Genomic DNA, 27386 nt, shown 5'->3' on the forward strand with positions numbered 1-27386 from the left:
CCAAATCTGAAACATTCTCACAGTCACGTATATTTATTTTTTTTCCAGCTATTTAAAATGCCAGTCGGCTAAGTGAACAGCCCTAATTCTGTGTAGTACTTGGCAGATTTAAAGGGAACCTATTGTTCATAAAATAATGTATTTTTTTCAGGATTATAAATTCCCTGCAATTACCGTGACCTCTGTCCACCCTCTGATATATCGAAAAATTAAAGTTATATATGTTATACTTACCTTGTTTGCAATTGCAACATTGAGACAATGTCTTTTGCAGTCACCCACTTTGGTTCCATTTTTCATCAGCCGGCATCCTGATGTCTTTCGTCTATTCGTCCAATACAGTGCTTCTCTTATGATCAGCATTTGATGATGTTCGATGTTGAATGCCTCATAACAAAGTCAAACTTGGTCGTTAATGCAGAAGCACCCTCTAGTGGCTGTCAGAAGAAATGGGTTTAGCCCTGCAACGTACACACTGCTGAATCTACTAAACAGTGATGTTTTAGATTGCAGGACTAAAACTGCAAGGCCACTGCACCCAGACCACGTCACCATATGAAGTGGTCTGGATGCCAATAGTGGTCCTTTAATCTGCTAGCCAAGATAACCAAATTAAAAACACAGCTGCCTTCGAAATGTATTTCTAGTTGAGATTTTTTTTTTAACTAAATTTTTAATTCACTTTGAATTTCCACCAGTTTACACTTTAGTGCACGCACACAAATGGACAGAGATATGGCCGTTTGGTGATTGTCACATATTCCATGTACCATAGCATCACTTGAACTTATGTTACTATGAAGACAGAAGAAAGGTGTCAAGTCTGATTATTGTTTTGATGTGACTTTCCATCTTCATTAACGAAAGTCATCATTGATGAACAAAGTCTACTCTTCGTACTCTGCACTCTAGACTTAAACTGAGAAGGGTAATGTCTTTAAACCTGTTCTGCAATTCTCCCGTTACCTTTCATCACTTGACCTAAATGCTCCTTGTCTGAATTGTTCTTCTCCTTGATTATGTGTTATCTACATGTAATTTTATACTCCCAAGGGATACGCTCGGGTTTAGTCAACAGAAAAGGCATTTGCATGTTGTATGCTAAAAAAAGCAAGACTGGAGAAAAAGCTGAGTTTCATAATTTTCTGAGTTTTACTATTTTTGGCAAAAAACTACAGTTCCGGGGGGCGGGGCCGGACCGCCATGCTGACCGGTCGCATGCAGGAGAGGCTCCGGAGAAATCGGGCCTCTTAGGCAAATACTGCACTCTGACACCCGCATGGAACCTAAAGCAAGTACCCGCGGCTGCGGACAAAGCAGCAGAACCCGAGATCGGGAGTTTTGGATCCCAGGAGGGAGGCACGAAACTTCGGGGACTGCGGCCTACTCGGGAGGGAGCGGGGTGGACGGCCGCTGCCCAGTCTCCCTACCCGGACACCGCAAGCCGACCTCATGTAATGCCTGCCGGTCCCGTTCCCCCCCCCCTTGGGATCGAGGGGAGAAATCCCAGTCCCCATATCGGAGGGCTCGGGAAGTATGGAGGCCACGAGGCAGGATGCTACCAGGGCCAACCTGCTAATAAGATGGCGACGTCGGGGGGCACAACATCAGCAGCTCCCGCCCTATGAAGCCTCAGGGGAGAGAAACCACACCACTCACCAAAACATGTAACCGCAAGATCAGCCCAGCGGTGAGTCCTCTACTAGTCTTCACCGGGTGAACATAGCAAGCCCTCGGCTTACACAGGCACCAAGCCCGCCAAGCAACAGCATGCCCCTCAACCGGGACAAGGTAAAACTCTGCTAATGCCATGATAAAACAGCCACAATATGCCGCTACAGAGCCCGCCTGGCCCCACACAGACACCTGCAGGATCACAGCAGTTGGCTGACGACAGTGCAAACAGCGACCATCGCAGGGGCACCAAAGGGGGATCTGGAGGAACAACTGGAGGGGCTAGCTTGAGTCCCGACAACCCTGGACTGCTTTCCCTATACAGGACTCACTTGCCATGCGGCAATGCAGATGACACCGGACCAGGCGACATAGCAGAAGAACACTACACTGAAATGTACTCTGCCTGTCTTACTAACACGCTAGGCTACTTAAACACGAAATCTTTCACACTGCCAAAACACACTCTGCCCGGGACTCCACCACTCCGAGACCTCCCTCCACTATCACTACACAATCACCTTGCTCACTGTAGGCGCACTCATGATTAGCAATCTATACCTGATGCTAGTTTACATAGCCTGAGTACCCACCACTCACAATTTTATGTTTTATCATTATAACATAACAAGATCTGATCTGAAATGCCGACTCCTAAATGATCGTCTAAATCATATTAATAAGTGCATTGTATTTTGCTCTATGATTACTGTTTTCATATGTCCTGCAACCGTTAACTGTTTCTCGCAATCAATCATAAGCTGACATGTGTACCATCGGCATGCACTGCAAGCCTAAAGAATACTTGTTAAAGTACTACTCGACTTTACTCATATGTCGACCTATTTCTAATGTTGTTATCTCGTTAAAATTGTCAATAAGCCTAAGCAAAGTCAAATTATAAAAAAAAAAATGTGCATGTTCTCTACACACCACATATCTGTTCTCACTCTTTGAAAATCGAGCTTGTGAGAGCTAATGTGGCTATGCAAGCACTGATGTAATCCCCTATGCACAACAAAATAAAGAATTAAAAAACAAAACAAAAAAAACTACAGTTCCCTTCTGTGATACTCATTCTATATTCAATGTTTGGTAAGTAGACCCCTTTGTGTTTACACACAGACTGAAAGAAATGCAATGATGTATTTGCACCTGTGTGAATTTAGAGGTTAAATACTAATCTCTGTGTAGGTAATTTATTTTTCTCAAACTTTTATTCACATTCTGAATGCATTTTGCTGTTCTTCAGGCTCGCTTGTAGTTTGTATAGATTACATGGAATGTCTAATTGGATCACTTTGAAAAGTAAGCCCAGGTGCCGACAAAATGTGGAGAATTAGCAGAAGTGGGAATACTTCTTCAAATCTCTGTACGGGGAATTTTAATCAGACTCATGTGCATGCGTGCTGGTGAGCGACAACTCTACTGATGCAGAAACAATAGCTGTGGAGAAAATCAATGGCAGAAGCTCAGAATTATATATATATATAAATATCATGATTGCAAAGTATGCAGAAAGTTGCAGGGAGGTGAAAGTGTCTGAAGAAGAAGCGGTACTTCTGAATGATTGCATTGCAATGAGATAAGTAAACTGAATTGGTTGTTAGAAAAACTACAGAGCAGAAAAAAAACATTTCCTTTTAAAGGGACACAATTGGATGGATTTACCATTACTTATAAAATGCCTTAAAATATCTTAAAATAAAAAACACTTGCCTATAGGGTTTACCTAATAAACCGTGAACTGTCAACTTTAGGACTAAATAGATGAGTTACAAAAATCTTCCAATTTAGCTTAGTTTTCATGTTTTACAGTTCAACGTTCTGTTTACCGCAGTTCACAGTTTAGTAACTGTACCCCATAGGCTTCTTTTGCACGTCTCTATAGAATATGAGCCCCCAGCTATCTGAGCTAAGCCAGTTCCTGGCTTCTGCAGAAAAGTGAACAATACACTCGCTGTAGGTGAATTTTTTAACCAGGGTTCTCCAGGCAGGGAGGGTAAATCCCCTAGATTCCCAACAGCCAGTGGAAATATATATACAAATGTCCAGGCAGACCCAGTGGTTTTTTTTATAGGCAGTCTTTATTTTGGAACAAAATCTAATTGCAATGTTTTGGCTCCTACATATGCCTAGGTCAAGACTTGACAAAAGCTCACGTAGGAGCCGATACGTTGACATTATATTTTGTTCCAGAATAAAGGTTGCCTCTTGAATAAACCTTGGGTGTGTCTGGACGTCTGTATATATTTCTAGTTCCTGGTTTCTGTGAGACATTCATCCGATCCCTGGCAATAAATAGAGGCAAGCTAGAGGTGTCTTCTATTTACTTGCACAAGTGTTTCCTGTTTATAGTATAAGGGGGATAGCTGTAGGGGTAGATCAGGCATTTTATGGAAGAGTCAACTATTGTGAAGGTCGTGAGATAGTTTTACCCTTCTACCAAGAACTTGACAGTTGCATAGTCGCCATATGGGCAAGCGGAATCTAACAAACAACCCCACATACCTAACCCAATAAAACGCAGACACTAGGGTATATGGGTCAAATTGTCCACAGCTTTTATTAAATAAATATAGAATTGGTAATAAATTAACATTGAAAAGTTATTGCCCCCACACCCTGCCATACCATATCCATATCCCCACACTTAGATATAAAGAAGGAACCCTCCCAGGTTCCTTCTTACAAGGACTTTCCCGTTGAATGCTCCACATTGGAACAGTGATTAGTGATTAGTCATTAGTCCTTTCCCCTCCCAGTAACCAGATGACACAAGCTGGAATACATTAATCTGGCCAGAGGGCCTGCTTTTATACATTTCTAAACACAGACAAGCACACCCATGACACTCAGACAGAAAACAGGATAATCCCTCCCCTATTCCTGGGAGATAATTGAGTCAGGAACTGTACAAAACTCAATTATCTCCAGGCACAAAAACCACACCTTTTACAAACACCCCAAACGTACCTTAAAAATACATTAAAAAAAAAAAAACCTAATCATTACATCCCCTGATAGCCCTGATCTGGGTGACCAACATATCCAAAAATCACCCAGATCGGTTCAGGGGTTTGGGAATTTCCTGGAAGCCTTAATTTGACTGACTGCCCACGAGGCTCCTGCCCAAAACAGTTCCATAAGATCAGGACCAGCGATTGGTCTAGTATAGTAGTTTAAAAAATATATATATAATAATTCTATGTATATATTTATGTAATAATTTTACATAATTAGGTAATTTCATTAATTACAATTTGCGGGACCTGCCTGACAACCCAGGCTGAAAGTGTCAGGATTACAGAATGATCCAGCACGTAGAACTGTATAACACAGAGAACTGATAGGTAATGTATACCGGACCTTAGAATGGCCGGACTAATGTACCAAAGAATAGTCAGGAATAGCCGAGGACAAGGGAAACAGAAAAAGACACAACGATAAGGAAAAGCCATCGTTTTTTCCTGTTTCCCTTGCCCTCGGCTATTCCTGATTATTCTTTGGTACGTTAACCACATTTTTATAAGCAGATGAATACGTGACATTTCCCCCCACCTGAAGGACGCCCACCTGGTGGGCAGGACCAGGCTTGAGGGGAAATTTGGCGTGAAAATAGCGAATCTTGCGGCCAGCATGTATATCAGATGCCGGAACCCAAGAACGATCGGCTGGTCCATAACCTTTCCAATCCACCAAGTACTGTAAAGTGCCCCGAGAAAACCTGGAATCAATTATGGAGGAGACCTCATACTCTTCATGTCCAGAAACAACTAAGGGAAGAGGGACACTTGAGACAGTATATTTATTGCAAACAAGAGGTTTGAGCAAGGACACATGAAAGGTATTAGGAATTTTCAAGAAGGCCGGAAGGGCCAGAGAGTACGCAACAGGATTGATCCTACTAAGGACACGAAAAGGTCCAAGGAACCTAGGAGCAAATTTCATGCTAGGGACTTTGAGTCTGATGTTACGAGAACATAACCAAACCCTCTCACACACTTGGTAAACAGGGTTGGCACCTCGATGTGTATCAGCAAAATGCTTGAAACGGTCTAAAAAATGCTTGGATTTATTAATACCCGGGTGACCAGCAGACACATTGTCGTGAAACACCTTCATGATATTAACCCTTTCCCCCAAGGGAACTAACAATTTGTCCTGAGGTTTACCACAGTGCACCTGAGACTGAGCCTCCATGATAGAGCCAAGCAGTGCAGGAGGACAATGAAAGGATAGCGGAAGCTATGATACATTCCAGGGGAATGATATGGGACTTTTCTTGCTCTTGTATAGACTCAGTATCAAACTGTCTGGATAAGGTGTTAGCCTTGACATTTTTAGAACCAGGTCTATAAGTAATAAGAAAATTAAAGTGGGAAAGAAATAGAGACCACCTAGCTTGTCTAGAAGATAATCGCTTAGCATCTCCTATGTAAGCCAGGTTTTAGTGATCAGTAATGATCAAAAGGGGGTCCTTGGAACCCTCTAAAAGATGTCGACACTCCTTGAGAGCTAGAATAATGGCCAACAATTCCCTATTGCCAATATCATAATTGCGCTTGGCAGGAGACAACTTTCTAGAGAAGTAACCACAAGGATGCAATGGAGTATCCTGACTCTCCCTCTGGGAGAGAACTGCCCCTACCCCTGTCTCTGATGCATCAACTTCCAGTATGAAAGGTTTACTGGTGTCAGGGTGTATCAATATGTCGGCGGAGGCAAACCGCTGTTTGAGAATTTCAAAGGCTTCTATAGCCTCCTTAGACCATATCGTACTGCTAACCCCCCTTGTCATATTGGTGATGGGGGCTATTACTAAAGAAAATCCCTTTCAAAACCTTCTGTAATAATTGGCAAAACCAATGAACCTTTGAATGGCTTTCAACCCAGTGGGTAAAGGCCATTGTAGAACCGATTCCAGCTTTTTAGGATCCATCTGAAACCCCGAGGCAGAGATATTATATCCCAAAAACTGTACTGTACAATGGACAAATTAATGGGTAAGGTTTTGTGTGTAATCAATGGTTGTGAGAGTGGTCTCCCATCAATAGCTTCAACAGCTAGGGGTGATAGTCTCTCCTTGATAGGTATAGTATTACCTTTAACAAATTGAACGTCGATGAAGTTTCCAGCGGCACCTGAATCAATCAGGGCTTTGCATGAAAAGTTCTTCTTTTCAAAGGCAATAGAAATATCAAGGAGAAACCTTTTTTTATCCATTCCAGAGGACGTTTCCATTACACCTAAGACCTGTCCCCTTAGGGTGCGGTAGTTTTCCGGACGTATGGGACAATTGTTACTCATATGTCCTTTTCTACCGCAGTATAGATATAGACCTTCTTTTCTCCTATATTGTCTTGCTGCTTCCGACAGTCTAGTGACCCCCAACTGCATGGGTTCAGGTTCGGACTGTACAGGAAATTCAGGGACAATAGGTTTGGAGAAGCGGGGTGCTAAAGGCATATTCATGTGTCTGGTCTTGTTTCTAGTAGCTTCTCTTGTTCTCAATCTATTATCAATTTGCATGGCAAAAGTGATAAATTCATTAAGCTTTTCGGGTAAGTCTTTGGCGGCAATCTCATCTAGCATAGTATCAGATAGTCCCTTTTTAAATGCAGAGATTAACCCACTATTAGTCCAGTCCACCTCGGAAGCTAGGGTACGAAATTCTATGACATACTCCGAGATAGACCGGTTCCCTTGTCAGATATGCATCAGGGCAGTAGAGACGTCTTCCTCCCTGCCTAATGGTTCAAACGTAAGTTTAAATTCCGTAGTAAGCTCCTGGTAATTGTGTGCCACACTCCTATTACTCTTCCATAATGGATTGGCCCAAGCTAAAGCTTTACCTTTTAATTGATTCATCAGGTAACCAATTTTAGCTCTGTCTGTGAGAAAAGATCCCGGTGAGGCCTCAAAATTATACTCTATTTGGTTAAGGAATCCCCGGCATTCTTGGAAATTACCATCAAAATGCAGAGGAGGAGATAGAGAGGTAGTTGGTGCCTTGTATACTATAGGCGGAGGTACACAAGGCGGAGGTGAGACAGTAGAAGCAGCCGCAGGTTGCAGATGCATTGTACGAGTAAGAAGCATACTGAAAGCCTGGGCAAATTGATCCAAGCGGTGATCATTCTCCTCTAGTTTCCTTTCGCAAGCAGCTATGTGCTGACACAATTCTACAGGATCTATGGCCATGTCGTAATGTCAGGATTACTGTTTGATCCAGCACGTAGAACTGTATATCACAGAGGCCTGATAGGTAATGTATACCAGACCTTAGAATGGCCAGACTAATGTATCAAAGAATAGTCAGGAATAGCCGAGGACAAGGGAAACAGAAAAAGACACAACGATAAGAAAAAGCCAGGAATCAGGGATGCCAGAAAACAGGGAAGTCAAAAACAATGCCAAAGTCAAATAACCAGAATTACCAGAATCAATAACGCGCTCTCGGACAACCACAAGGGAAGCCACGACAGGGCACTGAGCAGGATGAGAACTGGGCCTAAATACCCCTCCTCTAGATCTGATAGACTGTAACCGGCCTTTGACCCCAAAGCAGTTACCAGGTTCCTATTTGCATAATTACTGCTCAGCATTAACCCTTCTGTGGATTTGGTTGCTGCTCGGCACAACTTTTCCTGTGTGGACAGTGAATGTCATTAACCACATTTTTATAAGCGGATGAATATGTGACAGAAAGTCCAGGGAATTTAATTTGCTAGCACTATATTTAACCATGTAACTTTCCAAGACACCATAAAACCTTTTAAAGGGGAGTACTGTTTCACTCAGGTGTTTTTATGGTGTTTTCAAAAGTTATAGAGTCAAATATAAGGCTTGCGTTTCAGATTTTTCACATTGAAATTCGCCAAATTGGTTACGTTGCCTTTGAGACCGTATGGTAGCCCAGGAATGAAAATTACCCCCATGATGGCATACCATTTTGCAATAGTAGACAACCCAAGGTATTGCAAAGGGGGTATGTCCAGTCTTTTTTAGTAGCCACTTAGTCACCAACACTGGTCTAAAATTGGCGTTCAAATTAGTTTTTTTGCATTTTTCACATAAAAATGCTAAACTAAATTTGGCCAGTGTTTGTGACCAAGTGGCTACTAAAAAAGACTGGACATACCCCATTTGCAATACCTTGGGTTGTCTACTATTGCAAATGGTATGCCATCATGGGGGTAATTTTAATTCCTGGGCTACCATACGGTCTCAAAGGCAACGTAACCAAACTGGCGAATTTCAATGTGAAAAAAACAGAAAAATGTAACATGCTATATTTGACCCTGTAACTTCCCAAAACACCATAAAACCTGTACATAGGAGATACTGTTTTACACATGAGACATCGCTGAATACAAATGTGTGTATTTTATTGCAGTAAAAGCAAACAGTATTATGACATTCACAGTTAAAATGTCACGTAGAACTAAAAAAAATTTATACATTTCTTATTTTCTCCCATTTATTTTATATTTTATTCATATAAAATTGTTTCATGTCTTCATATGTGATGTTAACTGAAAGCCCTGTTTCCCCTGAATAAAATGATATATAATAAGTGTGGGTGCACATAATATGAAAGAGTTGAATTACGCCTGAACAGACATATAGCACAAATGCCAGGTTTTGTTTAAGTTTTGATCATAACGTGTACATTTGGCTCAGTCCTTAAGGGGTTAAAATAAAATAAATCAAATACAAAATAAAAATAATACACTTAGAATTCCACAAACAAATAATATATATATATATACCGTATTTTTCGCTCCATAAGACGCACTTTTTTTCCCCTCAAAAGTGAGGGGAAATGTCTGTGCGTCTTATGGAGCGAATATGAAGCTTTACTTACCTGTCTTGCAGCGTTGGCCGGCAGCACAGGGCGCACCGCGGTAGTGGAACTTGAATTTCATGTTCCGGTTTCCGGCGGGACTGAATGGAAGTGTGCACAAGCTGAGTATAGCATAAATGATTGCCTTAACCCAGAAGCAAACTGTTGCCTAAAAATCTTTGGAATTATATTTTTTTAACGTATCAAGCATCGACATGTTCCATAGTGCAGTACAATCCTACAATGAAATTATATAGGTCTGCACTACGACACAATTGATATTTCCTGAGTGCTGAGCAACGCATTGTTGTAGGGGTTAATATAATACGTGCATAGCATGAAGCAGTATGGACAATAACACAATCTTTTTCTTGCTTTGAGCTCCCTCTTGGGGAGAAATTGAAGTATTGCTATAAAGTTTACATTATCTAGATACATTTTGCACTTTTTTTTTTGCATTTGTGAAAAAAAAAAAATCTGAATGAATGTTTGATTTTATAGTGCTGAAATTGTCAGCGTGTACAGCTAAACTGCTTATGATATACGCTACATTAACTGCCCTACAATTATTGTGTCAGGGCTGAAAATATGTGCCAAATCACAAATAATAAGATTTTACTAAAGTACATAAATATGGTTATTTATTTTAGCAACGGGTAGTTTATTGTGGCAACAAACACAAATGTGTATTTTATTTATTTCAGTTATTTTTATTTAGTTAAAAAAATAAAGGGGGGGGGGAACCAAAGTGGATCAAAAAAATCAAACAAAAATGCAGAATTTGTACTCAATGGAATTCTGACACAAACTCTACTGCGCCTGGTGAGAGGGCGCTAGCTGTGTGAGTCCGTATGCACAGTTAGTAGGGCGGAAGAATACTACGATCCCTCCTATATCATAAAATTCTGATCGGTCTGTGAAATGTAAACTGCCACAATATTGCTACTTGAAGCTTATTTAGCAGTTCCACTAATCAGATCTGATGAGTGGTACTACAACTGGGTGCTTAACTGCATATCTGATAAAGCTTTGCTGGGCATTGGGTTGGGACAAGGTTGGTTCTGACTGGTCCAGTATGGTGGTGCGAGTGTCTGTAGATTAGCAAGGGGCAGCAAGAAAATTAAAGACCAGTATCTATTTTACTATATTTGAAATGCACTATTTATAGAAAACATTTACAAATTTGATTCGTTTTCAGCCTGGAGTAAAACATTAAGCAATAAATGAAGCATTATATAAATAAATAGGCTAGCTGAATATATTCATTGCAGTAGGCATATTGCTTACAGAATAAATAAAAATTGTAAAATAAAATAAACATGTGAGAGAACCCTTAAAACCAGAAAGGAGTCAGAATCAACCGTCCTCCTCTCACGTTACTTGAGATGCAGAGAGGATTTGAATCTTGTCCCCACTTTTCAAGGTGGACCTTCATAATGGCGAACACTATATATTAGCAGAACACAGACCCTGTTGACGTCTCCCTTTTAATTTCCTTACTAAGAGGGACACCAAGAATAATTCTCATGTGAGGACAAGCCCTTCTACTGAGAATTCTCTTTTAGGTCCAGAGAGACTAGGTCAAAGCCTCAACTGTTGGGCAAACAAGGTGAAGTCCAACCTACAGAGAGTCCACCATCAAAGACCCAGTGGAAAGTGAAGCTGGCCATATAGAGGGCATTAAAAACTAACTTGCCTCTGTTGGGAATATTATTTTAAACAGAATATGGAAATAAAGTTTTGTTAGTGTTACTTTAGGTGATGACTAGAGGTTTAAGTTTGTATCCTGCTGTTTACTTGGCCCGGGCAGACTTTAGAACTAGCAACGTTTTACCTATGGCAGAGAAGACTTTGTGAATTTTATATATCCTGGGGTTGCTTGACTTGCTTTCATAGTATGTTTTGCTTTTTATTGTTATATTCCCCTACATCCTCGACTACGCCAGCACCCGTACTTGGTAAAATAAACCTGACACTACCCCTAAAGCAAAATAATATTAACAAAAGGAAAAATGAATGAGGCATGAAAGTAAAGTCCTGATGAGATCCTACTGGGGTGAAGCAGTAGGACAAATTAAAAATAAGAAAAAAATAAGTTTACAGTGAAGCCGTGGTTAGTCGTTAGATGAGAGGCCTCACACAGAGAGAAAAAGAAAAGCCTCCTGTTAAGAACGAGAGCACCAGTGGAGAGAACCTGACAAATGTTTGCGCCACGGGGAAGCTGTTTATTCTTCTATTTTAGTTTAAATACAAAGACTGAATGCCTACTGCGGGCTGCAGTAATGATTATACACTCGTTTATTACTTGGCTGTGGCTGTACTGTATTGCACTGTATCAGCAAAAATAAAGTGCTCGGTCAAACTATAAATCCATTCCCTGATTATGACAAAGTTGTGGTTGAAAGTGCCAGCTGTTGCTGTGTTGCAACTCCTAAAATGCTCAGAATGCCCAGAATTATAAACTGCTGAATCTGGTCCAGGGGACCATTGCTAATTCTGCAGCGCTTTTAGGTGATTTTGATGAGCGATTTAGGGGGTATGCAAGCTTTGGCACTCCGGATGTCGTGGACTTCATCTTCCCTGATGCTTTGCCAGCATAATGGCTGTTAGAGCATTATGGGTGATGTAGTCCACAACATTTGGAATGCCGAAGGTTCCTGATTTAGGAAGAAACTGCACAGGGCACAGCTGAAGGACATCTGACTATTCCTGCACTTTGGGGTTTACATGTAAAGAGAACATCTGGAGGAATTGTCATGGAAACCAGTGGAATGTTCTTACTAATCTGTTCCACTTTTAGAACTTTGCACCAATATCTGTCTTTACTCGTAACTCCTCCTGTTTCAATATATCTAACAGGACCTGGCTAGAGGCTAATCTGGGCCTGTCAGTATGTAGCCATACTCACCAAGTTGCAGACTGAAGTAGGTTTAGAACGAAGGGCTACTCAGTGTCGACTGACAGCAGGGAGCATACCACCCTGACAAGAGTGATATGTTTTGGGGCATGACAATGAAAGTGAAAATCCCTGATGATGCATGGGATAATCCTGATGAAAAAGTGGAGAGACTGTGTGTTGTGCATGCCTTCCAGGCTGGCTAGCCCACCTCAGGGTCCCCCATGTGCTTATTGCTGGTTCTCGTATGGACAAAAAAGCTAAAAGTCGGTTTTGCGTTCTATGAGCACATCTCATAACGCAAAGCCTAGGACGACAGGACAGGGATCCAAAATTAGGAGACTTGGAGGGAATTCCTAACGGTTATTCACTGAAGTGAGAATTCAAAGTGAATTTCAAATTTACGGCCAGAGTAGCTGAACTGAATGCGTAGCGGACTTCGAGAATTTTTCTGATTTGGCTATTTAGACGTTAAATTTAAATTTTCATTGAATTCTCACTTTATTAATTAATCCTGGCATTGTACCTTACAGAGTTTTCTCAGTTGTGTGATAGACATGTCATATGTGGGCTATATCCACTAAAAAGTCAATTATAGTGAACTGACTAGAAATGTGTAAAATGTACGCTAATAAAACCATAATTGCCTAATACAGCTACCTTTTTCATAATGTTATTTCTGGTTTATATTTTACAACTTCCTTATCAGCACAATTTACTATTTGTAAATCAACACCAAAAACTGTGAGCAGTGCGCTTAGGTTCTTTAAACAGTAATTAAGTAGTAGCTGTTATACACTCTAGTGAGATTCTCTCTTGCCCACTACAAAGCATACACACAGAAAAAAAATAGCCAACAAGGTTCGAGAACACTCAAACCTATGTGGTATATAAGAGTGGAGTGCTGTATATTAAAATTGTGAAGAATGTCAGCTCACATGGATTAGAGCCTCTAAAGGGACAGGCTCAAATCACATTGGCGCCGCTGCTGATGTGATTTGAGCCTTTCCCTTTATTTAAAGGCTCTAATCCATGTGAGTTGACATCTTACTGTCTTCATATTTCACATTTCCAATAACGGACTTACGCTAAGTGATTTTCCTTTTTTTCCCCTTTTCATATGTTACAATATTGTCTGAACTTTACAACTGTTTGGGGTAAGTGTACAGCCCTATTCTTCACAATTTTAATAAAGCCTATTGTGAAAAAACATTGGTTCTGTAGAACCTAATTTTTTATTTTTTCTATATTTTTTTTGCAAGGATTTCACTTTTTATTATCCCTAGCATATTTCTAACACACGTGCAAAACACAAGCCTGGAAAACGGTTAATTACTTTTACAGGATCAATATAATTACCATAACCCATGCATTTAGCATCGATGCTATCTCTCAATGGATAAAAACCTTGTTTTCCAGTTGAATTTGCCCCCTGATCTATAGGGCTTACAGGAATTACGCCTAGATCAAGAGATCAGTGTGTGAAATCCCTATACGAGGCCCACTGTATGACTGGTGACATCCCATATCAGTCTCATTGACGGGATTGGCATGTTTGTTCATAAGACTTGATATTCTGCTTGCTCTTTAAATCACTGCAGGGCATTACACAGATATCGACAAACAGCTGCTGCTTCTAGATAGCGCGAGCTCACAAGTCTTGCTGCCTTTGTCCCTCTAGTTTTAAGGCTGAGTGAATTCCATTTGTATTTTTTACCTTGTGGCTGCTGAAATTGCCTGTCAGTATTTTCCCAGAGGGATGTTTTGTAAAGGAGATAAAAGCGTTAGGGTTAGCAGAGTTTAATATAAGCAGGCCTGTATCGTCGCTATGGCGGTATTAAGGGAGCGGAATGGTTCAGTCGATGTTTACTCTTCCCTTATTAGTGGAAATCTTTATTTCATAGGAATTCTATGACTCACATAATCTCCAGGATTTGCAACTGTTTCCCTGCGTTAAATGTTACTGCGAGTGGCACTCTTAGCACCATAAACACAACAGAGTGTTGTAGTGGTTATGGTGTAAGGAATTTATGGCGCCATCCTCAGGTTTCTGGCAGACCATTTTCAAGCAGTTTGACAAGAAAAACAATGCTCTCTCGACCCAGTTCCGTCCCTCCGCCTGACATTCAAATAACGAGCAAGTCTCATTTCTACACTTTTCATTCTAAGTCATCTAACCTCAGACAGAAGTGACAGTAATTAGAAAGGTATTACCCAATTTTCACAGGCTGATGTCTTGGACCAGTGTTGGCCAATTTTTGCAAGATAATGTAGTAGCAGAGTGAGCCCTCTTCATTGCTAAACCACTGAAAAACAGCTTGATTAAATCCAAACCCAACTTATACTATAACCACCGTACTATACTACCCTACCCTACCCTAACTGTAATTATACTATAACCACCGTACTATACTACCCTACCCTACCCTAACTGTAATTATACTATAACCACCATACTATACTGCCCTACCCTAACCGTACTTACACTATAACCACCATACTACCCTACCCAGACTTATACTATAACCACCATACTATACTACCCTAACCGTACTTATACTATAACCACTGAACTATACTACCCAACTCTAGCTGTACTTGTACTTTTCCTCTCCCGTTGGTCCCCCTCTGTTAGTCCTTACATTGTCTTCCTATATCCTATAGGAGTCATTTCTAAGTAATAATCCATACCTATAAAGCGTTGAACAATTCTAGCCCTCTTAAATCTCTTCACTGATCCATAGGTATGCCCCTACTACTTTGTCTATCCGCTCTGCCCATGACATTCTACTGTCTGCTGCTTACACCCGTACGGCCAACTCACGCTTGGAGCAGGACGGCTCCCTTCCTATGGAATAGCCTGCCTACCGCCATCAGACTCTCCCCTAGTCTTCAATCATTTAAGAAGTGCCTTAAAATCTCTTTAGGAAAGCTTATGGCCTCCCAGAGTAACCTCTACCTCACATACCTGTCTCTTGCTCTCTCCTAAAGGGCAGCACTTTCTCTCCTCCCGCTCTGCTTCACTCCACCTTATTTGATTGCTATTTCCTGTCCTATTGCGTTTTACGCCCCACTTCCTATAGAATGTAAGCTCATTATAGAATTCCTATAGAATGTAAGCTTGTTTTGTAATTTTCTCAAATTTCCCCCTCTAATAATATTGTAAAGCGCTACAGAATCTGTTGGCGCTATATAAATGCCAATAGTAATAATAACTACCATACTATACTACCCTACCCTAACTGTTCTTATACTATAACCACCATACTATACTACCCTATCCCTGTAACTCACATCCTGCAGGTTTGTGATCACTTTGATATCTGTCCTGCGATACCAGACTATAGTCAGAAAATGTTACCAATTGGTAATTCTAATCTAGGTCTGTATTACAGACTACAGCTCCAATCATCACATAGCAGATGGGGACGGATCCAACACCTGCCTTTATGAATTGAATCCATAGCGTTCTTATACATAGCCCCAAAGAGTTGAATAAATGTAATTCAGATCTGTGGCCCAACAAAAGGTTTTGAGATGACTGTCAAGATACGAAAAATTACTCTCTGCCACTTTTGTTCCTTTTGTCTGAAAACATCATTTGTTTTGTAATAGTCACAAATGGTAGGGAACCTAACACACAGACAGGACACAACAGACATAATTGCAATACTGGTTCTTAGAATGGCCGGACTATGCAAAAGAATAGTCAAAGCAAGCCAAGGTCAAAGGGAAATACGAAGAGACAAGTCGAGGTCAGGGACCAGAGAAAACATAGGACAAGTCAAAGTTCGGTAACCAATTAATCAGACAGAGTATAATGCGCTATTGGGCAAAAACAAAGACCACAACAGGGCACTGAGGCAAGGGGGAGGTTAGCTTATACACACACAGGGTGTGTCTGATTGGCTAACCTCCAATTAGTGTTAACCACAACATGTGGGAGGTGTTTCTTCCCTCCCTTGTGGTCTCTGAGGTCATCACTGTGTGCCGGGTCACATGACCAGGTCTGGCACACATAAAAGGATGAACTGCCAGTCTGGAGCACAGCGGCGGGGACCAGGTGGCGCCACTCGCAATGATGGGGTAAGCAAAGCCACCGCGAATGGCGTGGAGGCAGGGGACCTAACCATAATAATGTTGAGCAAAAGAAAGAAACAATAGGATGGATGGGTGGGTAGAGGGATGGATGAGTGGGTGGGTAGGTGAATGGATGGATGGATTGATGGATGGATGGGTACAGGGATGGATGAGTGGGTGGGTGGGTAGGTGAATGAATGGATGGGTAGAGGGATGGATGAGTGCGTGGGTGGGTGGGTAGGTGAATGGATGGATTGATGGGTAGAGGGATGGATGAGTGGGTAGGTGAATGGATGGATGGATGGGTAGAGGGATGGATGAGTGGGTGGGTGGGTAGGTGAATGGATGGATGGATTGATGGATGGATGGATAGGGGGATGGATGAGTGGGTGGGTGGGTGGGTGGGTGGGTAGGTGAATGGATGGATGGATGGATGGATAGAGGGATGGATGAGTGGGTGGGTAGATGGATAGATGAGTGGGTGGGTAGAGGTATGGATAAGTGGGTGGGTAGATGGATAGATGAGTGGGTGGGTAGAGGGATGGATGAGTGTGTGGATAGGTGAATGAATGGATGGGTGGATGGAACGATGGATGAGTGGATACTTGTAATTGCAAATAATTTTTTTGTGGTCTTATTGCATTTAAAGGGACACTATAGTCACCAGAACAACTGCAGCTTAACCCCTTAAGGACCAAACTTCTGGAATAAAAGGGAATCATGATATGTCAAACATGTCATGTGTCCTTAAGGGGTTAAGGGTGAGTATAATAGTTATTTTCAGGCTTTTTTCATGTAAACACTGCGTTTTCATAGAAAAGGCAGTTTTTACATTGCCTCTAGGGACACCTCCAAGTGGCCACTCCTTAGATGGCCACTGGAGGTGCTTCCTGGGTCAGTGCTGCTGAAAAAGCAGCACTGCCGTTCAGCTTCCCCACGATCTACACGGAGATGCTGAATTTGGCCCCACCCAGTGCCGATTTTAGGGATGGGAAAGCATTGGATTGGCTTAAACCGCTCATTTTGATGATGTCACAAAGGGGGCGGAGCCAGCACCAGCAGGCCCGCGTGGCGCTGGAAATAAGGAGAGTTTTACACTTTTATAGGGGGGGGGGGGGGGCAAGGCACCTAAATGGTGGGTGAACATGTTTGTGTTCCTGACCCTATAGTGTTCCTTTAAGAATAACAAGCTTTTAGGAGACCTTCTCTGTATCATGTCTAAATATTTCTGAAAAAAGCAATTGAAGCCCAAGAGGGTTACTTAATAAAAACTAAAGTAAGAATTCAAAGTAATTTTCAATGTAAGGCCAGAGCAACCGAACTGAAAGCATAGCTGACTTTGAGCCTGTTTCCAGTTCGGCTATCTTGACCTTAAACATGAAATTCACTTTGAATTCTCAGTTTAGTGAACAACCCAGTAAGTTGTGATACATGGGTTAAATACATGTAGTAGATAGTACACAGATCTAACTAAGGCAGGCCAAAGAAAACCAATTATATTTTGTATCATTGCCTGACTTTATTAAACATTAGTACTATGTGCATTGTTTTTCTATTTTATTTACCAATACACAGGTTTCCGCGACATGCGCCCTTGTGCTCCGAAATGCTTTAGATTTGATTAGAGGAGCGTGCTCCCCTAAAGCTTGCTCTAAAAACCAAAACAGAATTACCAGCAACATTGTATTATTTTGCACCTAAATAACAAAACGTATTAAACGTTATTCTTATGATACAAAATGTATTTGATCCAGATGTATTTGCTGCTCTCCAGGGTTCTAAAACAGTAATTATTGTGCGGACATTCAGCGTAACACAAACTGCATTACAAAATGTATGTGATTAAAGAAGGGTAGATTGTTCTGTAACGACTATTGTTTATGAGTTCTCTTTTTATTATTGATAGCACCCCTCTTTTTACTTCTGTGCACCGAAAGCTAGTTAACCTAGACCACAGAGTAATTCGTCTTTCTCTTTCTCATTGGACATGACCCACTCTCTTCATTAATGGACAGTGGGTCCATAACATTCTGTACATTATTCTGCCAATTGACACACTTGTAGCATTTCTCCATTATGAGTGAAGGCCAGTGCCCCTGTCTGCGTATTGATTATTTGTTGGGGAGAGTTACACATGTGATCCTTATGAATAGCCATGCCTTATACAGTCGCACATTGGAATGAGTGTGGCCATAGATGTGCCATGTGGCCATGCTAATGATGTGCACATCCCATATCAGTCTGCAATGCATGGGCGCCAGGCTGACTGGCAACCTTGACAGCAAACCCCATTTGGCTGCATATGTGCAGAGCACGACTGACACACTACTGTATGGTCAGCAATTCCTTGAGTTCGCTCAGCATGAGCACATTTAATATCATTCTTTGCTTTCTGGAAAGTATCCCTAGAAGCAGGACACCAGAGAGAACATGTCAGGATTTCCCAACACGCACGTCTATGACAGCAGAGGAAAAAACACATAACCGGTCCTTAGATGTGGCCGGGGTAAGGATATAGGCATAGAATAACAAGTCAAGTCAAAGGAGAGCACAATTACAACAAAATAAGAGAATAAGCCAGAGTCAGGACAAGAGATATCAGAATAGTCACGAAACAAGCCAAAACTAGATAAATCAGTAAAACACAGGAACACAGACTCTGGTAACTAAAGACCACGGCAGGGCACTGACCTCTAGAATGAGTGAATTTATTTATGGCTAGCGTCTGATATCATTACATGGCACTAGAACATCATAGAATGGCGATGCTGAAATTACGCCATACTTGCTTCACTTTTAGTGTGTTTTAAGTATCGCATTCCGCATCTATATGAGCGCCTTAGGGTTGCATACGTTTACTGATTAATAGTTTTGCTGCACACCAAGTTATAATACAAATAGTTCCTTTATTGATTTATTAGAAATTAGGTTTAAAACATAATGGGGGGTGGACTCTGACTGTCAAAGTGAACGGTTGCATTATCTCCGAGCTCCAGCAAACGTGGGCCCTAATTTACATATTATTGCCTCTTTTGCCAGTTCTACTGGGCTCCTTGGGACCCTCAAGCTTGTTTGGACCTCATGGGGAAGAAAACTAAAAAAAAATATGCCTGAAAAAACCCGAATGGGGATGAATATCGGGGATATGTGGCAGCAGGCAAACGGTGCTCTTGGGCCCAAGATGGCGTCCCTCACTGGGGACTGCTCGGATTTCTCAGATGACCTATCCAGCGAGGCAGACGAGGGGTACTTACCCGCACCAGTAGTCACACCGCTGTCTCCATGGCCAAATCTGGACTTTGCTCTGGTGAGAACAGCGGTAATGAAGGAGCTCCTAGCGGACCTGCAACGGAACCTAATGGCTGACATGGCCACCATACGTAGGGACCTACAGGGCCTGAGAGGCTGTCTTGGAGTACTGGAAACGGCATCAAACACAGGCACAAAGCAAATCATATCCCTGCAACAAGCGGTTCATGAATTACAGCAACAAAATTTAACGCACAAGCTCCATTTGGGGCCCAGGAAGACAAACGCAGCTGGAACAATCTCAAAATCATGGTGATCTTGGACACCATCCCTGGAGCTGAGCTACCACACTTGGTCAGACGCCAGCTAGCAGCCTTGCTAACACCGCAACAGGCCAAAACAGTGGCGATCAAAGGCGTATTCCAGGTACCCAGATCGTTAAAGGCACCACCCACAGCCTCCAGAGACCTGGTGGTCCAATTCCAAAATGGGAAGGACAAAACAGCACTAATGGCCACCGCCAGGGACAAGCTACCATACCACTTTGAATAAATGGCGCGAAATTGATATGTCGACCTGTCAGGCAGCACTCTGGCTTGGCATAGGGAATTCTGACCACTCACTTCGGTCCTACAACAACACAAAATGCGCTAACGATGGTGCCTCTCCCGTTCACTAACCATCATCCATGGAGACGTGACCCACACAGTCCAAGACTTTAAGGAATCCGCAGCACTCTTACAAAGCATGGGCCTCAATAGCGGCACCCTTGGCCGAGACAAAGCACCCAAACCCCCACATCAATGGAACCCGCTGACAGCTATGCAGTTCGTACCCAGGCCGTCCACTTCAGAATCCTACACCTCAGTCACCACCTGAATGCAGACCGATCTGTCTCTCACCAATACAGTGCCAGTTCTCTGGGACTTTCAAGTTTCCCTCATTCTTGTTGGGACATGATAGATACACCAACACTCTTACGACCGACGAGTTCACTATCCATTTGTTTCCCCATTTCCCTCCCCCCCATACCCATGGGTGACTTAGGCTAGGAAGGTATTTTCCCAGGTAGATGACACCGAGGGCAAGATAAGTCAGCTCCAAACCAGGGGAGATGCGTTCCACAAATGACTGAGACCCTTAATTATGTTTATTCTTTTTTATTATTTAGCAACTGTAATACATTTGTGAGCTTTCTACAATTATTGCCTACCTCCTACTGACAGAGCCACGACTATGCATTTACACAAAACCCACAGTACGACTTATGTACCTCTTACAACTACAATGTCAGCATGTGTATAACTATCTGTATACTTCTTATGTTTTTGATATGCATACCGCATGTCTATCGGCAAAAATAAAGAATTAAAAAACAAACAAACACATACACAATGACTATAGTATGAAATAAAAAACTTATCAGCAGTAAGTATATTTGTACAAACGTACCTATGCAGATAATCTGTTTTCCAGCGTCAATGAATAGCAATCAAATAATGATACAAATAAAAAAATAAGCTAACAAAACATCACAATAAAATAAATCATAAATTAATTTTAAATCATGTCTGTTCGGCCAAATTTAGGACAACTGGGTGGCATAATGATTGATGTATACAATTCAGTGACTTTTGAGCACATAGGGGGGGTATTTATAAAGGTGTTCTGAAAAGAGAGTTAATTCCGTCATTATTTAGATTTATTTATCAAGTGTTCTAAAGGTCATGGTTTCCGTTATAGTCAATTCTGGCAGTTAGGCAAAACACTGGTGGAAAGGCTGATAAATCTGTCAAATCGGCAAAAAATATTCAAAATTTACAGTTAGGATGTGAACAAATCTACAGATGAAAATAATGTAAAAAACTGCCCAAAAAAATAGAAAATTAAATATAACAGTGCATTCTCCATATCACTCCTATCTGAATCCAATGGACCCTTAAATGTAAGCAGCACTTAGAGTGCCATTGCCATATTTTTTTATGTCTCGGTTTTTCTTTTCTTATGCCCTTTGTATCTTGATTAGTATACTTTTCCCATTGCTACTTGCCTTTATTAAGTGTTCTTGCATAGCAAGACCACTTAATCCCTTAACGCCGTTACGACGTACCATGCCGTCCCGCATTAAAAGGGCTTTAAAGCCGTTGCGGCGGCATGGTACGTCGTAACGGCTTTGAGCCCCTGGAAGAGAGGTGTACTCACCTCCGCCGCGATCCTCTTCCGGGGGGCTGCCTGACAGACCAGGCAGCCCCCCTCTCAAAGAGCGATCACATGGCCCCCTATAGCTGGCTATGGATCTGCCAGCAGGGGGACTGTCTAAAATATCAGACAGTCCCCCTGCTGGTAGTAAAGTAAAAATAAATAAATAAAACATGTGTAAAAATCAATTAAATATATTTATAAATATATATATATATATATATATATATATATATATATATATATATATATATTATATATATAAATATGTATAATTAAAATAATAAATAAATAAAATAATAAAATAAATAAATAAAATATTGAAACAAAATTTAATATAAATTATATATGCATATGTAATTTCATTCTAACTGTATTTTATTATTAATATATATATATATCGGTAACAAAATACACTTAGAATGACATTCTATATTTATCTATCTATATGTAAAATACAAAAAAACGCAAATATATATATATAGATAAATACATAGAATTACATAAAAGATTACATTAGTATACACGTAGACCTGGAGACCGCAGGGCAGGCAACTACAAAGGATAATGCCCTTGGTGCCCCCCCTCCCCCCCTCTTTTCCTCTCGACTCTTTCTTCACCCTCACTATCCATGTGTATATCTGCATATAGGCAAAGGTAGCCTCCTAGTGGGAGCTGTGAGCGGCACACCCAGAACACAACTTAAAGCACGGGAGGGCCTGATGACGCTCTCATACGAAGCAGCCCAAGATTGACAGCCCAGAGACGACCCGGCAGCTAGGGTACACACTCTTATAGGGGACACGTCCTCATCCCACAAACAGGTCACACAGGTTACCATGGGTAGAGGGTTCTGCTTTTTTCTTGATCTCTATACACCCTTTTAGTTATTCCCAAAAATAAAAACTGACAGCCTGTGGCTCACTATGTCGAGGGACAGTTATGCGCTTTAATTATGCAGAACAGGGAACAAGGTGGAGGCATTCCATTAGGCAGCCACCGCCCATACATGCTCTGGTAGAATGGATGTACCCTGTTTATTATGTATGCAGCCAATGTTGTAAAGTGCATGGTGCTCCTGTGATATTTCTGTTATATCTGTCAAAATAAATAAAGAATTTAAAAAAAAAAAAGTATACACGTAGAATTTAAATACCTATACATGCATATATATTAAAATTCTACGTGTATATATAAATAATCGTTTAACATAATTATGTGATTTGATTAATTAAAATTTGATTGACATGCCTGACAACACAGGGAGGAAGTGCAGAGAATTTAATTCGCAAGCACTATATTTGACCCTGTAACTCTCCAAGACACCATAAAACCTGTACATAGGGGGTACTGTTTTACTCGGGAGACTTCGCTGAACTCAAATATTAGTGTTTCAAACTGGTAAATTGTATTACAACGATGATATTTTAAGTAAAAGTGACGTTTTTCGCATTTTTTACAAGCGAACAGCACTTTTATGGTCTATATTATTGTTGTTATATGTTTTACTGTTTTAAAACACTAATATTTGTGTTTAGTGAAGTCTCCCGAGAATAACAGTACCCCCCATGTACAGGTTTTACGACCGTTTGAAGATGGCAACCGCCAAAATACTCTGACCTGTGCCAGGCTGCAGCAGCAAGTGATGTCATAGACAGGGCCTTTTGTACACCTGCTAATGTTTTTATAAATGTAGGTTTTAACCCTTTAAGACCGGAGGGTGTACAATTACGCCCTATTTTAAGCGTCTCTAAACGCCGCCGGGCGTAACTGTACGCCCTCCGGTCTTTTCTTACTTACCCGGTGGGATCGCCGTCGATCGCGGTTGGGGGGACTCCAAGGGAGCCCCCCGCGGCACGTCCTTCCTCCTGGGAGCCCCCCGGCCATGTGAGAGTAAGGTCCTTGTGAGGACCTCACAATCACATGGCCGGGTTAGCTGCCTGCTGCATTGCCAGCAGGGGGACTGCCTGTAATGACAGGTAGTCCCCCTGCTGGCTGGAAATAAAATAAAATTAAATATATATATATGATCTAAGTATATATATATATATACACATATACATACACACACATACACTGTCTAGGTGTATTTTACTATTAATATATATATAATTATATATATATATATATTAATATCAAATTGCACGTAGACTGATACTGATTAAATATATATATATAATTATTGTTATATATATATTAATATATAATATTAAAAAAATATGTAAATACGTAAAAAAATAAAATAAAAAAATAATTAAAAATAAATTATTACAAAATATATAGATGTGTGTTATTTCGTTCTAACTGTATTTTGATATTAATATATATATATTTATATCAAAATACACGTAGAACAAAATAATATATATATCTATATACATAAATATATACGTATATATCACTATATATATACCTATATATAAATAAAAATATAAAAATTATATATATATATATACATATATTAATTCTACACATATATTTATGTAATATTTTTACATAATTAGGTATCCTAATTAATTACAATTAGCAGGACCTGCCTGACAACCCATGCCGAAAGTATAGGGAATTTAATTTGCTAGCACTATATTTAACCCTATAACTATCCAAGACACCACAAAACCTGTACATGGGGGGTACTGTTTTACTCGGAAGACTTCGCTGAACACAAATATTCGTGTTTCAAAACAGTAAAATGTATTACAACGATGATATCGCCAGTAAAAGTGACGTTTTTTGAATTTTTCACGCACAAACAGCACTTACATGGATGATATTATTGCTTGATACTTTTAACTGTTTTGAAACACAAATATTTGTGTTCAGCGAAGTCTCCCGAGTACAACAGTACCCCTCATGTACAGGTTTTATGGTGTTTTCAAAAGTTACAGCGTCAAATATAAGGCTTGTGTTTCATTTTTTTCACATTAAAATTCGCCAGATTGCTTAAGTTGCGACCCTATGGTAGCCCAAGAATGAAAATTACCCCTATGATGGCATACCATTTGCAATAGTAGACAATCCAAGGTATTGCAAATGGGGTATGTCCAGTCTTTTTTAGTAGCCACTTAGTCACAAACACTGGCCAAAATTGGCGTTTTTTGAATTTTTCACACACAAACAAATACTAATGCTAACTTTGGCCAATGTTTGTGACCAAATGGCTACTAAAAAAGACTGGACATGCCCCATTTGCAAAACCTTGGGTTGTCTACTATTGCAAATGGTATGCCATTATGGGTGTAAATTTATTTCCTGGGCTACTATACAGTCTCAAAGGCAACGTAACCAATCTGGCGAATTTCAATTTCAAATGTAACGTGCTAAATTTGAACCTGTAACTTCCCAAAACACCATAAAACCTGTACATAGGGGGTACTGTTTTACACGTGAGACTTTGCTGAATACAAATATGTGTATTTTATTGCAGTAAAAGCAAACAGTATTATGACATTAACAGTTAAAATGTCATGTAGAACTAAAAAAATAACAAAATGTCTTATTTTCGCCCATTTTTTTCACATTAAACTATGTTTCATAGCTAAATATTTGATATTAAATGAAAGCCCTGTTTCCCCTGAATAAAATGATATATAATAAGGGGGGGTGCATTTAATATGAAAGAGGGGAATTACGGTTGGACAGACATATAGCGCAAATGCCAGGTTTTGTTTACGTTTTGTTCTGTTCACAACTTGTACATTTGGCCCAGTCCTTAAAGGTTTAATGTAACTGTGAAGCACTTTGGGCAACAACGTTGCAATTAAATGTGCTATATAAATAAATAGTAACAGTTACTCCGCCCACTCCAGACTACTGGTGGAGGCAAGAACACTTCACACAATTTCCCCAGAAATTGTAGCTTTTCTAGTTAATTTATTGTCTTTTCTTACTTGTGCTGGATCTCAATATATGGGCGCCGCCATTTTGATCTGCTCTGCCCATGATGTCTGAAGTCTGCTCCTCTGTGGCATTCTTTTAACTGATGGATTGTGGGTAAATTACATCTGCAACTAAATTAGAACGTTGCATAAGCTTTTCCAATTACCCAAAGATTGCGAAAGATCATTCATCCCCATGAGAAAAAAGGAATCCCTACTTTTCCTATGTATAACTAAAAAACACTAAAAAAAGAGGGGGAATTTCAAAACAATTACAATAAGGAGACATAGAGGGTCAAAAAAGATTCAGTTAAAACCAAAACATGGAACGTGACAGAACTGCTTTAATCAGCTGGATTTGTTTTGTAAGCAGTCCTGGAAACAGAAGAGTTCCATTAGTGACGCATATAACCCATCAAATACACGTAAATAATTCACAAGTTATTCATAGGTTAATTACGTATCTCCTGGATTTCCTAGTAAGTGATTGTTTCACGGTAATTTATCTTGTTTTTGGTTTGTACATAACACACATTACACAAACCCTTCTTGCCTCTAAATCCCCTTGGTTGGAAAGTAAGCAAGTAATTAAACACATGTTTAGATTTTTGAAACTTTTACAGGGTCATTTACTAAAGAGAGAATTCTAAGTGAATCCAAAGTGAATTTCAAATTTAAAGCCAGAGTAGCGGAATTGAAAGCAAAGCTGATTTAGAGAATTTTTCTGATTTGGCCATTTTGACCTTAAATTAGAAATTCACTTGAAATTCTCACTTTAGTTTAACACCCATAGTTGATCTATTATGTATTTGTAATTTGTTTATTTTGTTGTACAGATGACGCCCCTGAAGAATTGCAGGTTAACAGCTTGTGTGACAAAGTATCACTGTATCAAGGCGATATCACTCAGCTGGAAGTTGATGCCATAGTGAATGCAGGTAAGTCATCCTTTAAGTTTATTTCTATAAATGTTGATATTTATATATTTATATGATGCATACTACTTACATAGAGCGTAAGGGGAAAAGCCGTGATCTATTACCGATTCATTAGGGTCAGGTTGACAAAATGCAGGGGAAAGGCAGGCTGGGATAAGATTCTAAAAATACTGGTTACAGAACATCTGGCAAAGCATATATTTAAGTGGTATACGGCTAGATTATCTAAAGATTAATATTGTCTGTTATATTAAAATGCAAAAAAATCAACATCTTATGAATTCTAAAACATACAAACCTTTTTCTAAGCGTCTAAAACTTAAAAAATATAAAATCCAAATGAAATGTTTTGACTTGTTCGATATACAAACAAAGCACGTGCAAACTATAATTCATTGGGTTTCATGCAAAATGTATGATAATGCTTACCATTCCTACAGAGTAATTGCTAGCAGAAATGTATATACGTATTTCACTGGTTTTGAATAGATGAGTATTTAAGTGTATTGTTGCTGCGTTTACTTGTGTGTTTATGACTTTATATATACAATTGTAAATTAGTATATTGCTGTATGTAATGCTATTTTATTTATAAATCCACAATGTAATCTGAAGGTATACTC

The 27386-nt window shown here is 40.2% G+C and overlaps 1 protein-coding gene across 2 annotated transcripts in view; it reads left to right on the forward strand.

The window, feature by feature from the left end:
• MACROD2 (mono-ADP ribosylhydrolase 2) overlaps positions 1 to 27386 on the forward strand; it is a 1922332-nt gene that overhangs the window by 68582 nt on the left and 1826364 nt on the right. For both annotated transcript variants that reach the window (XM_063444038.1, XM_063444039.1), the window contains exon 3: positions 26662 to 26763. In XM_063444038.1, the coding sequence (XP_063300108.1) occupies positions 26662 to 26763 (102 nt within the window). The remainder of the gene's footprint in view (positions 1 to 26661; positions 26764 to 27386) is intronic.

Source organism: Pelobates fuscus, chromosome 2 (assembly GCF_036172605.1).
Source record: "Pelobates fuscus isolate aPelFus1 chromosome 2, aPelFus1.pri, whole genome shotgun sequence".
Lineage (NCBI taxonomy): Eukaryota > Metazoa > Chordata > Amphibia > Anura > Pelobatidae > Pelobates > Pelobates fuscus.